At 34.1% G+C, this 19,194-nt stretch overlaps 1 protein-coding gene across 3 annotated transcripts in view; it reads right to left on the bottom strand.

Annotated features, from left to right (window-relative positions):
• Vps13a (vacuolar protein sorting 13 homolog A) overlaps nt 1-19,194 on the bottom strand; it is a 173,391-nt gene that overhangs the window by 133,848 nt on the left and 20,349 nt on the right. For all 3 annotated transcript variants that reach the window (XM_027406578.1, XM_027406579.1, XM_027406577.2), the window contains exons 3-15: nt 19,083-19,125; nt 16,912-17,007; nt 16,565-16,666; nt 13,320-13,429; nt 11,086-11,145; nt 9,202-9,261; nt 8,838-8,918; nt 8,464-8,521; nt 4,151-4,278; nt 3,850-3,956; nt 2,974-3,145; nt 951-1,013; nt 373-502 (exon numbers count right to left, since the gene is read on the bottom strand). In XM_027406578.1, the coding sequence (XP_027262379.1) occupies nt 373-502; nt 951-1,013; nt 2,974-3,145; nt 3,850-3,956; nt 4,151-4,278; nt 8,464-8,521; nt 8,838-8,918; nt 9,202-9,261; nt 11,086-11,145; nt 13,320-13,429; nt 16,565-16,666; nt 16,912-17,007; nt 19,083-19,125 (1,210 nt within the window). The remainder of the gene's footprint in view (nt 1-372; nt 503-950; nt 1,014-2,973; nt 3,146-3,849; nt 3,957-4,150; nt 4,279-8,463; nt 8,522-8,837; nt 8,919-9,201; nt 9,262-11,085; nt 11,146-13,319; nt 13,430-16,564; nt 16,667-16,911; nt 17,008-19,082; nt 19,126-19,194) is intronic.

Raw genomic sequence — 19,194 nt, 5'->3', positions numbered from 1 at the left:
CCCTGTCTGGGCTTACTCCATGGCACGAAACTCATACAGTTCCCAAAAAGAGAAGAAGGAAAAAAATCCTTCCAAGAAGCAACTTCAAGAAAAATTTCCAGTGGCTTAAAGCATTCTGCGATTTCTAGTTACCAATTATTATGCCACATGTGCTACTCCCAGTGTAAAGTACTTCTGCAGCATCAGGAGGATTGTTTCAACTATTTATGAACATATATTTGAAAATAACAGTAACTTTATAAGTTTGATAATAAATTAATCAATTAATCATTATGAATATATACTTAACCTGTTTTAATTAGATTTTTTTAAAAGCTTTACGATTATGCACTTGGTGATTAACTATACTAATGTAAAATGAAAAGAACATACTTCCAGGTTTAACTTCTAGTTGTTGTTTAGCATCTGATTCTGACCAAGTCCACAGCCAGCTAAACCATCCTGCCTTATCCTCAGGATCTTTTGTTCCTCCTTTGTAAATCTTGTATCCAGCTTTCTTTACCTAAAATAAATAAGTTTTCCAATAGATGACAAATTGTTTTAGTAATCAAAAGAAATGGAAGCAGGAAATTTCCAAAACAAATCTGTTTTGTGTTGAATAAATGTAAACAAATGTACGTACTAACAACATAACATGGTAACTATAACGTTTACCAAACAAGACTTTGGAATAACAGATGATTCTTCTTGTGACTTAACAAGATATACAAACTGCAGGCTGTGGGTATTAGCTTTGCATCTACATATGAACTCTGAAATTTTCATAGGCTCAATTACAAATAATTTCAACCTATTTAAACAAGTGTTACAAAAACATACATCAAATTTTCTTAACACAAAAAGCACATCTGAACTCTTCATAAAACAGTATTTTACACAATATTGATAGTTACCTGTCATATCAATACATCTGATTTATTTTTATTAATTTAATGATAATCTAAAATTACCTCAACTTCTGCTTGTTGTCTAGCTATGGTTATATTAAAAACATCCAAGGTTTTCTCCAGCTCCTAAAAATATAAGCAAAAAAGGTATTAAATGTATGGTAATGTTACATATTCAACTATAGAATATAAGCTATTACATTAAGGAAATACAGTGGGAAACAAAAACAAAACAGGCCACCATCAATATGTTATCTCTTACATTCTGGGATGCAATGATTTCTTACATAAACACATATACACATGTAGGAGCTTGGAAATTAGAACAGAGTAACTTGTAAACAGAGAAATCATCCCTGTCATAAATATAATTATAAGGCTGGAGGGATAGCTCAGCCGTTAAAGGCTAGGCTCACAACCAAAACAAATGAATATAATTATAATCTCTATAAACATCGTTAGAGATACATTCAAAAGGATACATACATGCATTGTTTAAAATCTCTTTCATCAGGGTTTTAATTACAAAAGTAAATATATCATAACCATTTTTAACTAATAATGTAATAAATCCATCTTATATGCATAGTTTATATCATTAAGATATTTCAAGTAGGCTTATATGTACTTGAAATCTGCTAAAAAAATAAATACTCGGGGCTGGAGAGATGGCTCAGAGGTTAAGAGCACCGACTGCTCTTCCAGAGGTCCTGAGTTCAATTCCCAGCAACCACATGGTGGCTCACAACCATCCGTTATGAGATCTGGTGCCCTCTTCTGATGTGCAGATATACATGGAAGCAGAATGTTGTATACATAATAAATAAATAAAAATCTTTAAAAAAAAATACTCTAACTTTTCTGCTTTTTCAAATTGTTACAGCTATGAACACAATCTGAGAGCTACACTTCTATCACATCTGTGACTTTCTTGTGATTACTTTCAAGTTTTAGGTTCAAACTTTCTCCTCCAGAAGAAGCAACAAGGACTTACTATTACTCTAGAAAACAGCATAGCTCAGAATTGTGCTACCCAGTACACTCAGAGGATTTTGGTTAGGACCATAACTAAGTAATGAATTACAAAAGCACCCAAAAGGGCTCTAGACTCCAAAATTCCTCATTATCCCTAGTCTTCAGGAAGTCATCTATCTTAAAACTGAAAGGAAAATGTAAAAATGCAATCTTTTCAGAATTTTCCATTAGAAATCCAGCTAGACTCCAAAAGGGCTACACTACATTCAAAAAGTTAGTTATCCCCAGTCTGTCCAAACTATACTTTATCTGTTTTTTTTTAAAGGTTCCTTTTAGATTACACAATAAGGCTAAAAGACAAGAGTAATACAAAAAAGTATTATAGCTCAAGGCAGATAATATGTTGCTGATAAAAACTATGCGTACTACAAATGTAAGATACAAATTATCTGTACAAGAGGAAAATCAGGAAAGTTCGTGTAAGGATGATAGACTAAGGTAAAAGTACATTGAGACAACAGGACACACCTAAGCAGGGCTACACAGGCACATAGTTAAGAAGGAGCTTACACATACAGAACAAACTCCATTAAGGCACAGTAAGATGATACAAACAGAAATATCATAGACCAGATCATCAATAGTGATATAGCAATCACTTCTGTGACTTACAAAAGATACAACATGAATCTTCACATTACGATGTACATGAACCCAAATCCTTTTGAACTGAAAATAATCTAAATTCAAAAGCTCACTGCAGAATGTCATCGGGCCTTTTATTACACAGCTAAAGAGTAAAAGCACAAAAATATCCAAATAAGAGAGAGTCATTAAAAAGCAGACTAAGTAATTAAAAAGAGGCAGTCACTAAAAACTTGGGAAAAGGGCCAAAGAGGTGGCTCAGCAGATAAGGGTGCTTGCCACCAAGTCTGACTACCTGAACTCACATAGTGGGAAGGAAAAACGGACTGCAAGTTGTCCTCTGACCTCCCTTCAAACACCATAGTGAGCACGCAAACACAAACACAATTTTTTTTAAAAATAAAAAAAAAAACTAAGGAGAAATTATTCACAGCAAAGTATTCAATGATTGTTTTAAAATGCTAACCTCCAAAGACATGAGAATTTCAGGAGATGGCTTCTTACTTGTTAATTTCTTCTTATAAAATTCTCTGTATTTTTTGATTTTTTGTCTATGGTCTCTAATATGCTTCCATGACCACATCCGTAAATGGGGAATAACATTTACTTCAAGAATACCGTAAATAGCATAAGCCCACCTATTTAAAAAAAAAGATAACATAATTACATTGATATCAAAAATACTAAAACAATTGATTCTGTTTCTCTAACATGAGTAACTACAATAAGTAGACTATTAAAATAATATTCTATCAGAACACTCTATAGCAACATTTCATCAATTATCACTATATCTTACAACATAAAAATAAACAAAACATTAAGTTCTGTTAAAAAATTAGCTCTGCACAACTTAAGGCATAATTGGAAAACAAGTCCTACAAGTTCTAGAAACTGAACTACAACTCTAAAAATTTTTTTTTAATTTAAAAATGGGGTTACATGGATAAGTCTCCCAGATCTGTCTCATGTATTAGAATTCAAGCTGAGTCAATACAGGTCTAATAAGTCAAATAAGAAACTCTGGGGGAAGAAAAGGAGAGTTATGGGATAGGGGGTGGGACACTGTTAGAAAACAAATCAAGTTAAGTTTAATCATTTCAAAAATACTGATCCTTCTACAGTATGTGAAAACTATAGTATTTTAAGATTTTTAGGCATAAATTGCATTTTTAAAAATTTCTGGAGCAACATATATTCCTAGCCACAAATCAGTTTCACTAAATCTTAGAATAGCTTTAAGAAGCATAGTAAATTTAGTTTTCTGATACAATCTTAAATATTAGAAATAACAAAATTAATTCACATTTTTTAGATGATTCAAACCAATGGAAGCATTTACCATTCTTTGGCATGATAGTGAAGAGGCACATCAGGCTTGAATTTTCTGTATGGCAGGTTTTGTGACATCATGTCAACTGACTCAAGGAGCTCCATGAGACTGAAATACTAGAGAAACAAAGTTAAATAAACCTTTCAATGTTTCAGGGTTCCTGTTCATTACTGAAGGCAAAAGTTAAATTGCTGAGTTTTTAAGGGAATGTTATGTAACTTAGAATTTCAGAAAACACTTAAAGCTTAACTTTGCTCTTTTCAAACAATAACTCACAGTCTAAATGGCATCAAAAAAAAAAAAAAATCACCTGTGGTTTATTAAGCTCAAGCACTATGGTATGTAACTCAACAGCCAGGTTTATTTTGGGTTCAGAAAAGTCAAAATCTGATCGCCGGTTCATCTGAAGTTTGGCATTAGCAGATATAGGTCGAAAAACTAGGAAATAAGACAAATTGAAAAAAATTAGAGTTTTAGTTCAAACATGTTCAAGCACTAAAGAGACCAACCAGAAATACTCCTTTGTACCTCCTCTTTCACAGCTTCTCCACAATCCCAAATACCCACAATGCTAAGAGTTTGATCAGACAAACTCTTCAGGAATTAGTAGAGAAGAATAATTTTTAATTCTATTTTAATTTGTTTTAAAAATATTAGAAATGTTAAGATTATATTTATCACTGACTCCATTTTATGACAATTTCTCTGTAAACTAGTCCTACTTTCAATTTGCACAAGTAGATAGGAGAATACTAATTTGTCCAGGATTATCTGCTTGGATCAAATGATAGCAAGCAGAAGTAATAAATGTGCAAAGGGAGAGCTATACAAGGATCAACTACTGAATTATAAACTAAGGTGCATATAAAGATAACATAATGTGTTTGTGTTAACCACCTCTAGAACCTCTTTTACATATTAAGCATAAATATTGTTTGAAAACAAATCAATACTTAAACATTATGGACCTAAAAAAAGGTCACTGATCTGCCATCTCCCCTCCACCCTTCACCTTTGGCATGTTTCCCCAGTTCTAACATTACACTACTAAGAATAAAGCTTATTTTATTACTTCCTTGTTTTTAATAGCTATAAATATAAAAGTTACACATATTAATAGGATCCATGTACTGTTCTCACACATGCATACATTACAATTATACATTGGTATAATGATTTAAAATTTCAATGTATTTTTCCTCACTTCTAAAAAAATTATTTGAGGGGTTTGGGAGGCTGAGAGAAAGTATCAGGTCCTGTAGAGATGGAGTTACAGGCATTTGTAAGCCGCCCCACACAGGTGCTAGGTTCCAAACTCTAGTCCTCATGACTAAACAGCAAGCATTCTCAACCAGGCTAAGCCATTTCTCTAGCCTCACTTTTTAGCTTTCTGAAATACACATGCTGTTAACTATAATCAGTTTACTGTGGAATAGCACCCCAGGACCTTTAGTTGCAACTAAATGTAACTTTGCACCCAATGATGATCCTTTCCTTGTTTCTTCTCCAATTCTACTCTCTTATCAGTTATTTTAACCATTCCCTCAACAAGTATGCCCTTCTTACTACATCAGTACTTACTCAGCAAAACCCACACTTGGACCTAATAGCACAATGTGGCTAGAAAAGATCACAATCATATTCACTATTCTCACTTTAATACTGTAAATATGAAGTGAATTCTTAATGCTACAGGGGGTGGAGGGAGATAACACAGCACTTCCTGTGCCCATGTTTACACTGCTAAAGATCCATCACCAATTAATTTTTAAATTTTGTTTTTAAGGTTGACTTGTTTCTATTGACACTGACCAAATCCATGCATGCCACAGCCTGTTCTTGATGGCCAGTTAGCCAAGAATGACTTTTCCACTTTTAAAGGGTTGTTTTAGAAAAACAAAGGAGTATATGTGCCAGATTATCTTTGGCCTGAAAAATGTAAAATATCTGACTACATGACCTTTTGTGTGTCTAACCTACTCTAGGCCCAATGGTTTTCAAACCAGAGAACTCATCAGAATCACCTGTAGAGCTTATTACACTCTCCAGTGCCCAGTCTCACCCCAGAGTAAGATGTAAAAAGGCCCTGGAAAGGCCTAGAAATATGTACTTCAAACAATTTTCCAAGTGATGATAATGCTGCTAATTTGAACCATACTCCAAAAACAATGCTGAATTCAGTCTACTCTCTCTTCTACACACGATTTCATAGTTTCTCTCTTCAAATGCCTTCGGCACCTAAGACGTTTTAAAAATGCATGCATACATACTCTGAAGCGAAACTGTTAACTCCTATTATCATCCCTATTGATCTAGTCAATACTATTGTCTCTTACAACAAAACTGTCTTAAAGATGAACTGATTATGTCCTGCCCCCCCCCACCAAAAAAACCCTCTGCATTTAAGCAATAGACACTAACCCCTTCTCCCACATCAATACAGACAACCTCCCAAATCTCTTGTATCATTAATTTTTCATGTTCCATTGTATCATTCCTACCTCAGCATATAAAAAAGTATTATTTCTTCCATTAACTAGAAGGAAAGGAAAGGAGAGGAAGTAGACTGCAAGAAGGAATGACCCAGATCAGTGTTCCTTGCCTCCCTAGTATGCAGCTATCAACTTACGAACACCAAATTCACTTTTCAATACTTGCTTTAAAAAGAAAAGGAAAACAACACAGTTTTAGGCCATTAGTATTCTAGAATTTTTTTCCCCCTTTACCAGCAGGCCTAATGCTATGTTAAGAGAATCAACAGAAGGGAGTTACACTGTCAGGTCCCCCAGTGTGTTCAGTTAACAGATTTCTACAGAGGCAAAGTTCACTAACACCTTGCCCTAATATAAGATGACCTCTCCAGTGTCTGGTTCCTACTGCATAAAGGACTTCTTCAGCCTTTTGTACTACACAGCAACTAATGTTAGCCAGCAAACAACTTCCCCCAGGACCCTGCCAACGTTGAGCAAAGACAGGGAGACACAGTCCATGAGTCTCATCAGTTGGATTTGCAACAAGTTTTGCTAACACAATAGTACAGAGACATTCTGAACCTCAATAATGTTCATGTCATTTTCAACAAAGTCTGAGTTTTAGTCCCACGAGGCAGAGGGTCTTTTTTAGAAACTTACCCTTAACTCAAACATAGGGTTTATTCCTTTCATCTTACCATTCCTACATCTGCATTCTTTCTACTTTTCAAGCGGTTGAACCTGTTATTTCAATCCCCTTCTAACAAATTATTTTTTTCTTCAATATACTCTAATACACAGAAAATATAAGTCAAATCTAAACATATTTGAGAATCAGAAACATGATAGTTATCTGACCTCCTATTTCCTCTAAGAAGGAATTAGGAACAAAAGCCAACTTCAAAATAATGAAAATTAGATTTTGGGTACAAAGGACTGGGCATGTAACTCAGTTACAGAGTGACTGCCTGGGACCCCTAGCACTGAAAACAAAAAATAAAGACAACTTCAAAAACAGCCTTTGGGGAAATTATGAAAAGGTTAGATAGCACACATAACAAATAGCATTACATAAGGAAACTTTCACTGATGCCAAGAAAACTTATGAGAAGAATATTCTATGCCTTATAATGTCAGAAAGCCAAATTCAAGAACTAAATTAAGAATCAACAGTTGACATTTATTGATGTCAACTACTAAAAATTGATCTCAAGGCTAAAAAATGTTTTTAAAATCATTTCATTCTACTGTATTTTAGTAGTTATCTTGTCATTATAAAATTAATATATAGGCCAGACACATAGGTGCATGCCTTTAATCCCAGCACTTTGGAGGCAGAGGCAGGAGCAGGAGGAGCTATCAACTGTGCATTTGATACCAGCCTGAACTACACAGTGAGTTCCAAGACAGCCAAGGCTACAGAGTGGGGGTAATATATGCTCATTTAAAATAACTGAACAGTAAAAAACCAAAAATTTTAAGTGAGATAAGGTAGTTCCTCCCTTTAATCTCAGCATTTGGGTAAGGCAGGAGGATTGTCATAAATATGAGGCAAGCCTTGGCTAATGAATGAGACCTTCGTTTGAAAAAAAATATTATTAGGACACTTTATAAACACAAAGATCATACCACTACAGCTATATCAGGTAGCTATATTAAACTGTAATTGTGATTCTGATTTTTTTTTTTTTTTTTTTTTGGTTTTTCAAGACAGAATTTCTCTGTGAAACAGTCCTGGCTATCCTGGATCTCACTCTATAGACCAGGCTGGCTTCGAACTTACAGAGATCCACCTGCCTCTGCCTCCTAAGTGCTGGGATTAAAGGTGTGTGCTACCACCACCCAGCCCTGAAATGTCTTAATAAACATCACTATAATTGATAATGATAATCATAAAGTTTTAATATGATTCATTAACATTCTCTTTTGTTAGACATTTTTCCTACAGTTTTGAAATGTAATCAAAGATTCCAACAATAAAAATATGTTGAAAAGTATATTTTGATTTTCATACACATATACACAGAAACACATATATATAAAACTAGAGAAAATTTAATGTAAAATAAAATAATGCAGTATATTAACCATGTTAACGTAATAGTTTGTGCTAATTTTGCTAATTATATTTTTATCTTATCTAATAACTTACCAAAATCATAACCTTCTGGAACAATATTTTCATTGACAATACCATTTCTCAAGGCTTCCTATTGAAAGATAAATTGTTTTTATTTATATTTATACAAATATACCTTAATCCTACAAGTTTATATTATCTATAAGAATAGTTAAGAGCCATTGAAAAGTAAATAAATAATTCACACTTCACCAGGATAAAATTTTAAAATGGCTAAGCAATGTATTATTAACTACTATGAAAGAAGGTTCCAGTTGATTCTGTTTCTAAAAATCTTACTGGATTTTGTTTAGAAGCAATACTGATTATAAGGATGGATTATTGACTTCGAGTTAAATGTTATACAAAATATGATACAACAAGTATACATACAAATATTTACTTACCAATGATTCGTCATAATCATTCAGATAATACATCTCAGACTTCACATTCCAGTAAGCAAAGAGATTATCTAATCGGAGTAGCTGAAAACAAATAAAGTTTATTAATGTCTTAATTTTTTGAAAACTTTTGACATTTACTATGCTCACAAGTCTCAAGTAATTGAGTCTTACCCTAAATAAAGCAAATAGATATAATTTACATGTTTGTGCATGCACACATACACACAAAACACACAAAAAAAACCACACACACACAAAATCATCATCATCATCATCATCATCATCATCATCATCATCATCATAATCACCATGACATCTTCCCAAAATTCTCTTTCACTGTTTTATGGGTTAGAATTTATTTTACCTTCCGAACTAGTTTCATAGTTTCATCATGTAAACATGGAATCCAATTTTGATCAGCTGTCTGCAGAGGAAAAAAAGGAGACCATTATATACACAATAAACAAGTTATTATCTATCACACCTTAAGGCCAATTTCTCACTAAAATGCCTTTGAAAACATATCGTTTAGTAAAAAATACTACTATCAGACCACTAACCCTTACCCTTTACTTTCACGGAACTCACTGGTGAAAAACAAGCACAAATAATTTCAAACAGGTAATTTTAGAAGAGCAATATACAGCATACAGAACATGGCAAAAAAAAAAAAAAAATTCCAACTCAGAGGTATGCCAGATAAAATAGTACACTTGTTGAGAGGACTCGAGAAAGAACAGCCTTATGATCATGGAAGTTCATATACCATGAATAAATGATACTCATTGTAAGGTTATAATTCCAGTTTGGTTCATTTGCTTGCTTGTTTTGTTTTTGATTTGTTTTTTTGGTTTTTTTTTTTTTTTTTACAAAGGCCCAAGATATGGTCAAAGAATAAAACACAGGATGAAAACAGAAAAAAACAAATATGTTACTTAGGGTCAGATTTCAAAGGTTTTATACACAATATAGAGACAAAAATATGGATTTTAAACTAAGGGTAATCAAAGTCACTGAGGACAAGAACAAGTGTATAATAAAGAATACTTATCAAGGAATGTTGCAGAAGGCCCCAGTTTCAAATCAAAACAGTTAAAAATTTTTAAAATAAAAAATGGGAACTACAGTAATCAAATCTTTATTTGCATATGAATTTTTCTTTCCAAACAGTCCCAGAGGCACTTGGAATCATGATACTACCTCAGCTCTTAGAATGCTGAATTCACCAGATCCTTCATTTTGGAAAAATGGTTACACTGCTCTGTAAAGAATTGATGGCAAGTGTGGTTCCCAAACTTCAGCATGAATTATGATCACCAAGAGTGACTTTTAAATCAGATTTCACACTGGAGATATGGCTCAGTGGTAGACTGCTTACCTAACACACCAAAGACCCGGCATTGCAAAAACTAATGATAACAAAAATGCAAAAACACATATATCAGGATGCCAACACAAGAGTAGCTCTGTGTGTCTGGTATAGCAGACAAGTTTCCAGGAACTGATAAAGGTAATCATTAAAGCCACAGTTTGTGGGGTTTCAGAAGTGAATCAGTGGTTAGAAACAAGCATGACTCTTACAAAGGAGCAAGGTTCAGTTCCCAACACCAACATAGTGACTCATAATCACCTGTTACTCCAGGTCCAAGGGATCCAACACTCCCTTCTGACTTCTGTGGGCTCCTGTCATGTGCATGTGGTGCACATAAATACACAGAGGCACACAGAAATACACAGAAAGTATTTTAAATAAATAAAACCACTGTTGTTATTGTGCCAATGATTTTCACATTACCAAAAATAAACAATGATTCTCTACATTTTTTAATTGGCCAGCAGCACTGACAACAGACACCAACCACCTTTATATCTCTGGCTTCTCCCACCCTCCTTTCTTTTTCACTTGTAGAACCATGTTTTTTTTTAAAGAAAACTATACATAAAAGCAAATAGGTGTAATACTGAACTGGAGTACAGTTGAATTGTACTATATGTAGCTACAAAGATAAAAGTGAAAAACAAAGTAAAATGAAAAGGGTAACTTACAGAAGAACCATATAAAATATCTGAATCCACTTTAAAAAAAAAAAAATCAACAGTTTCAAAGATGAGCCTGTACTTACTCCAAATTCAGTCTGATAGCTTTCCAGACCAGTTCTACACAATCAACCAAACACATTCCTGGTATATTTCTTAGAATCATTACTACACAATGTAAAAAGTTATGTTTCTTTTTTGAACAAAGTACCTGCATGCTGAGATTTTGAAGGGATATACCAAATGAGAGTGGTTTGCCTTGATTTGTGATCTAAAGAAAAACAAAGTAAACTACTTAGATGGTTTATCAGTTGAACAAAAGTCACTTCATAGAAAAAGTCAAATACCTGAGAAGTATCTTATTTCAAATATTGAAAAACATTTTCAGAATAAGTTTTGTTCTATTTTCTCTAAAAACAAACTGCTAAATAATAATGTATTGATGATGGGGGGGGGCTGGAGAGATGGTTCAGAGGTTAAAAGCACTGGCTGCTCTTTCAGAGGTCCTGATTTCAAGTCCCAGCAACGACATGGTGGCTCACAGCCACCTGTGAGATCTGGTGCCCTCTTCTGGTGTGCAGACATACATGAAAGCAGAATGCTGCACACACAATTAATTAATTAATTAATTTTAAAAAATGTATTAGTGTTGTATAAAATACTTTATTTGTAGAATGTTTTTAAATTTGTAAAAGCATTAAAACTGATACAGTAATCTGTTTAAAATGGGAGTGAAACTGAGTTGTGTGTCACTGAGAAAGTCAGGTATCAAAGGCAAAGTGCAGCCCTATTTTGCTTTAATCTGAAACTTTGGACAATCCTTTACTCCAGGGAGACATTTGACTCTTATATGTAAGTGGCTCAGTATTGATAACTACTTTTCTCCTTAAGGACAAATAAGGCAAAATGTAAGGTCCCAGTCGCAGCACTAGATTAAACCCAAGCAAACACAGGAATTCAGCATCATCACCTGCACAGGCACAGTCCAGAAGGCCCTGACTCTTCCTGAGATGGACTGAAACTTAACTGAAATAGCCAATGCATTCCAGCACCAACTTTTGCCAGAAAGAAAAAAATATTCTATTTTTACATAAATTCTCTGGCAATGTGTTTAAAAATACCAACCCCTATGCACTTTAGACTATAAAATAACAGTAAATACTTTGGGCTCAAAGACCTACCGACTTTGAGCATTTTTTTTATAGACTTGGGCTTCCCATGTATATACTGGTTTTGGTTTTGTTTCAATCTCAGGCTCTTCTGTCATCTTTTAAGCAGTATCTGTAAGCTCTCTCACATCCACAGATGTTGAGTACCTCTCAAAGGTGTGGCAGCATTATTTCAACAAACTTGTATTATGGACATAACTTTATTTTAAAGGGGAAAAGGGATGCATACACTCAACGATTTATGTATATTTTCATTGTAAAAATCCAACCTTTTGTTAAGTTTTTAACTGTTAAAAAATAATTTTGAAGCTAAGGAGGCTCTTTAAAGGAGTTGTTTCTTCCAAGAACCAAGACCAAAACAGGTTAATGATGTAATTTTCTATGGCACATGTACTGGAATTGTGCCTTTTCTACAACACAGGAGTAGATGAATTTATCAGAAGTATGCTTTTTTAAAAGGATTCGATAACATTTAAAACAAATGGGATGGTTATCTTTAATTGTGAACTTGACAGAATATAGAATCACCTGAGCAGAGGGTCTCAATGAGGTATCTTTAATTGTGAACTTGACAGAATATAGAATCACCTGAGCAGAGGGTCTCAATGAGGAACTGTTAAGATCAGGCTGACTTATGGGCATGTCAGGGAGGTGAGGTGTGTGTAAGGCGAATGAAAAGTCTTGATGATGCTAACTGATATGCAGAGGCCCAGCCCTCAGTGGGTGGCATCATTCCCTAGGTTTGGGTCCTGTGCTGTAAAAAGTGACAGAAGCAAGCTGAGAACAGACATGCACATTCATTCTTTCTCTACTTTGGCTGTGGATGAGAGTCTCTGCTTCACATTCCTACCCTGACTTTCTGCAATGATAGACTATGACCTGAATTATAGCCAGTAAACCATTTCTCCCTTAAAGATGTTTTTGTTGGGGTATTTTATCACAGCAATAGAAAAACCAAAACCTAGAACAGAAACTAATTACACATTTAAGAAAACAATACGCTACTGAAGAGCAAAAGTTAAGTTAGCTCTACTTATTCCTAAACCAGTATTCTTTCTTGGAGATTAAAAAAAAAAAAAAATCTGTGAAATTCATTAACTCCCAAGACATTGCCTTCATAACCCAAAGGTTGAATAAGCAAAGTTTAACCAAGCACTCATTAAAAACGTAACAATAAAAGATCGTATGGTCTTCAGTTCTCTGTCATTCCATCTCCCAGTATTTACTAGGCTGGCCACTACAGAGCAAAATACATACATGAGGAAAAAATACTTACATCATCTTCATAACGAACATGGATATTGGAAATTTTCACTTGAAGGTTTTTTATGATTTGAGTAATTAATTTTTCTGTGAAAGTGTCCTGTTTCTCCTCTGGAGGATTTTCTAAAATTGCAAATAAACCTTTTTAAATTGAATGAAACACATACTCTATAAATATCTAATTTATAATATAAATATGTTAAAGTAACATATTGCCTTGATAAACAAAATGTATAATGTTTTAAATAAATCACTTGAGATTTCCAAAATCTCTCATAACAAATGATTTACAAAAGCAACTAAATGTACAATGTTTAAAAGCTAGTTTCTTGTCTCAGAAGATTAGAGTCAACGATGCTAAATTCATTGGGATTAAATTTTTTAACCTGATTATAAAAGCCAGAGGACAAGGGCATCTGCCATGAGGCAGTGTCTTCTATAAATGTCAAGATACTGCAGCTATAAAATTCTAACAATATGGTTACCTAAACAAAGCCTGCACAATGACACCATTAAACGTGTCAACATGGACAGGGGAAAATTCAGAAGGCCCTACCCCTAGATGAGGAGTTACAGACAATTAATGACTGGTAAGAAAGGGAGAATTGGTCTTTTCCAGGGACAAGCCTCATGAAAGGTTATCCAATCTCAAGGGGTCAGCCCTGAACATGTGTACCTCAGAGTAACACTAATTGCATTCAGCAGGTTGGATTTATACACACACACACACACACACACACACACACACACACACACACAATAATAATAATAATAATAATAATAATAATAATAATAATAATAATAATAAAGTGATCATGAATTTGAGAGGGAGTACAAGGAACATAAGAAGAGCTGAAGGAGGTCTGGAAATGTTTAAAGTCAATTTACTTGAAAATTTCATCCATGAACTGCATATCACTTCCATCCATTCTCTCAAAGCTTAAAAAAACACTCCCACAGCTCTCTTTTTCTGGCAGACTTTGCCTTCAAATCTGTAAGTAAAACTATAAGATAACTCCTTTGTCATCATCATCACGTGATTCCAACTACTGTTAAGGTAACCAATGACCCAGATATCAAGAATAAAGTAATAATCCTCACCTTAAACTGATATTCCATCAGGGTTTGGTATACTATTTGCTTCTTAATAGAGCCTCTTACCCATGAAACCATAAACTTCAATTTTCCTCTTATTATCTGACCATCCTTTTTAATAGTCTTTTGTGTGTCTTCTTCCTCTATTCAATCATTAGATGACAGGTTTCCTTAAAACTCAATCCTAGAATTGCTTCTTTTCTCATTCTATACTGTTGCTGCCGAGAACCTCATTCACATCCTAAAATATTTAACTACTACCCTAATGTTGAAAACTTTCACAACAATAATAAACAAAGGAAGAAGTACAATGCAGAGTGGGGAGATGAGACTCTGACACATTTAGTAAACAACCAAGTAGTCAATATGCCTGGGAGAAAATGCAATAGGATTCAGAGCCAGTTATAAAGGAGGGGAAATAGACAGCACTGCAATATAAGCTTTTAATCTATCTTGTTGAAGCACTTAAACTTCATCCAGTAATAAGGTGTCAGGTGTCACCAGTGAATTTTATACATGACTAAACATTCATATTTTGAAGCTAAGTACAAATAAAAAGTTCCCATTAAACATGGTTTATATTGGATGCATTACCTTTCCTCTGTAAGGCCTCATTAAAGAAAAAATAATGAATGTAAAAGAAAAAAACAAAAAAACAAACAAAAAACAAGCAAATCCCAAGGCCAGAAGAAGGTAAAAGACTTGGGGAAAAGCAACAAAAAGCAGGTGGCTTCAGTCACACTGAAGAAACTTAAATCCTAAACAACCCAGGATAGGGTTGTCAATCAATCATAAGAGTTTAAAACCAGGATTCTGAAAGATTCAGGGACCTGAAGTCACACAGAACAGAGACAGCAATCAAGGAGTATCCTTAACAGAAGAGGGGGATTGGCAACTGGTGTTTAAAACCACTGTGCTTTTCCAGAGGCCCCAAGTTCAATGCTCAAACCCACACATTGGCTCAAAACTGTAACTGTAGTTACAGAAGATCCAATGCTTCTGACATATGCAGGCAAATGGTGCACAAACATACATGCAGACAAAATATTACTACACATAAAATAGAAATTTAAAATTTATTGGTTTAATATCTGTATAGTAAGCAGTCAAATGTGTAGGACTCCACCCTTTCCCAGCCAGTGGCTAAGAAACTATCCCTTGTTGTTCAGCCTACTAAACATGTGTAAGAGTTTATCACAGGTAAAACAGACCTAACAGGCTCCAAAATCTGATAAACTGTATATGGGGAACAGGATGAGACTACACAAAAACAGAGGTAAGTAAAAGGCTTCCTAATGAAGTCACATCTGTATTCACTCACTAAGTAAAGAAGAAAGGTAAGGTTTTTAAAAATTTGTCAGGCAGGGTGGCACACACCTTTAATCCCAGCACTCAAGAGGCAAAGACAGGCAAATATACATGAGTTGTAGACTAGCCAGAGATATATAGTGAGACCATGTCTGTCTGTCTGTCTGTCTGTCTGTCTGTCTTGTCTGTCTCTCTCTCTCTTCTCCCCCTTCTCCCCCTTCCTCCCTCCCTCCCTCACTCCCTCCCATATACACACTTCCACTGATGATCAATGGGTTGTAATAATGAGCCATGTGACCTAGGCTGAAATGAAGCCAAAGGGGGGGTGCAGATTAAAGCAAATATTAACATATTAAAGGACTGAGTATATTCAAGATTAAATAATCAATATTAAGGGGGATACACAAAGGCAAAGGCTAGGAAGCTAAGAAGATGTACTTGATAAACTTGCTAATATTAAAAACTGACTTTACCTCACAAGAAACTACTATTTGCCTTAAATTTCTGCAAGGTAAAATTTCTGCACAAGTAACAAAGCACACAAACCACGTAATTTTCCTGGTAATAAGATGGTTTCCTACTTGTAACATAATCTCAGAGCCAGGGGTGGTGGCGCACGCCTTTAATCCCAACACTCGGGAAGCAGAGGCAGGAAGATCTCGGAGTTTGAGACCAGCCTGGTCGACAGAGCTAGTCCCAGAACAGCCAAGACTACACAAGGAAACATCATCTTGAAAAAAACATACAAAAAGTAAAAACAAAAAACCATAATCTTAGTACATCCAGTGGAAATGGAAAGCAATATTCTACTACAATATTTACATCCTTTATTAGCACTGTTTATTGATATTTTACCTTGATCAACTACTTTCTGTTTTGCTTCTTCTATTCTTTTTAGTTCCTGTTGCTTTGCTTCCATGAGATGCTTTTCTTCTTTGATAGGATCATATTTTATTCCTACAGAAAACATGAAAAAATTTCAATTACCTTAAATTTAAATATACTCATTCCAAAAATTAACCTTTAAATAATCAATAATCCAAACAAAATTTACTGAAATTTGAAACAAAAAAAGCAATTCAATTTGAACCTTAAAGTTCTAAATTATCTCCACCAAAAGTACTTGAAGTAAAAATATATAATGAAGATTTTTCTATCTAAAACTAAGAATAATTTAAATTATAAACTTTAAAATGACTTACTAGAAGAAGGCACTATGAGTAAATAGATTTCTTCCAAAACAGCTTCAACTGGTTGAGTATAAAGGTACTTCCATGGAATTTTAAGTTTAAGACTACCTACATTGAAATAATAAAGACAACAATATCATTCATTAAGCATACATCTACCAATCTACTTTCTATAACGCTTTAAAAGAAATCTTTGAAAGATCAGTAAATCAAGCAACAGTGTAAAGGAATCATACAGTCCTATAAAACTGACTGTACTTCTATATAACTCATTTAAAATGGGTACTTTTTCATTCAACAAATACATCAGGAAATATATTAAATAGTAAAAACACAATAAAAGGAACATACAAATATAATGTTAGAAAATGACAGGAACTATGTGAAAAATACAAATAACACCTTAGTTGGTTGATTGTCTAGTGAACTTTCTAGTAACTGAAAATTAACTTATTGCCCTTTAAAAAGGAAAAACAAAAGGCGGCAAACTTAAAAGAAAATGGGTCTATCTACTCTTCTTATATATGTGTACAAACATAAAATACTTGTTTTTATATAGTTTTGTTCGATGGTGCTGGAATCAAACCTGTGATGATTAATTCTCACGGTCAATGTGACAGGATTTAGAATCACCTATGAAACAAAGAGGTTTAACAGAAGAGGGAAGACCTATTGTAAAGGTGAGCAATACAACCACAGGGGCTGGAGTCCCACATTGAATAACAGAGAAAGAGAACTGGCACCAGCATCCTCTCTTTCCTTACTAAGTTGACAAGCCACCTCATTTTCCTGCTGCCATCCCTTTCCCATCACAATGAACTGCACCCTGAAATGGAACCAAATAAACCCTTTCTTCCTTCCTTCACTTGCTTGTATCAGGCGCTTTGTCATAGCAATGAAAAAAGGAACAAGTGAAACTCTCTACCCTCTTGGTATAGTTTTAACTTTCTCTTGAATTGAGGTTACACTGACATCATACACTGAAATTCAATTATAATCAGTGTAAAACTTAAGTTACTTCTGGACAATGTCTAAAAGCAACATACAAGAAATTTATTATAAAATTGTCTTACAATATAAGATTATTCCACCCAACTATGTATTCCTCAGATTGTGTTATAGTAAAGAAGTAAATGAAGTCGGTATGAAAAATTCTTACACCATGGTTACAAGTCTTTAAAAAAAATTACCACTCCAAACTATCAGAAACATATAATAATTAAGATGTCAAAAGGAAAATACCTGGTGGTATTTTCTACTTCTTAATCATGCTAAACTATCGTTAGAGGGACAAGGCAGAATTTAGATTCTAGAAATGTCAAAATTTTCTGTGGAATATGGTATAATACCAACTATAAGTATAATATACGAAATTATAAAGACCATCATCACAGTACTTTTATGTAAGCTTTGAGAATGTCTGTTTCTCACAGCTTCAACAACACTATATAAATTCTACTATAGGAAGAGACAGAAAGGAAGAAACAAATACTCGATTTAAGACACTATTATGCTCTCAATCAACCTTTATGACATTTAAATAAATGCATAACAGCACAAACTAAGAATCCAAAGAGACTTTGTTAAACATGTTAAATTCTTAGTTTGTTTCTGTTCTACCAATACGTGAACTACTTTACGTTCACATTTTATTTAAATTCATACTTTAGGCCGGGCATTGGTGGCGCACGCCTTTAATCCCAGCACTCGGGAGGCAGAGGCAGACTGATCTCTGTGAGTTCGAGGCCAGCCTGGACTCCAAGATAGGCTCCAAAGCTACACAGAGAAACCCTGTCTGGAAAAACCAAAAAAAAAAAAAAAACCTGGAACAATTTCTACAGCATAATTAAGGTTTCATTTGGTCCCTAGCTACAGTGTCCAGGTAACCCAAACCCTTTATGTTATGCATTTCGTACTTATCACTTAATAGCAAACATAACTAGTCAGAAACACAGAAACTAACATAGTTCCTTTAGGTCTGTTAGATGCTGTTTGATTCTGAACTCAACTTCAAGACCTACTGTTCAAGTAGTACATTAACCCACAATATTTTCAAGTTACACAACTAAGTTCTACATTAACAAAAACATACAAATATTATATTTTAAATTAATGCTACATTAGGAAGATCACATTACAGCATGCCCAACAATGACAACACTCCAGTGATAAATATGGCTTACCTATATGACCAACCTTAACTTTGAATGGTACATCCAGTTCACTCTATACAGAAAAGTAAATTTGTAAAAAAAAAAAAAAATTAATTAATCCATATAAAGTTCAACAATATAG

Source organism: Cricetulus griseus, chromosome 3 (assembly GCF_003668045.3).
Source record: "Cricetulus griseus strain 17A/GY chromosome 3, alternate assembly CriGri-PICRH-1.0, whole genome shotgun sequence".
Lineage (NCBI taxonomy): Eukaryota > Metazoa > Chordata > Mammalia > Rodentia > Cricetidae > Cricetulus > Cricetulus griseus.
Note: the sequence above shows the minus strand (reverse complement) of the source record. Positions and strands in the feature narration are given on the sequence as shown.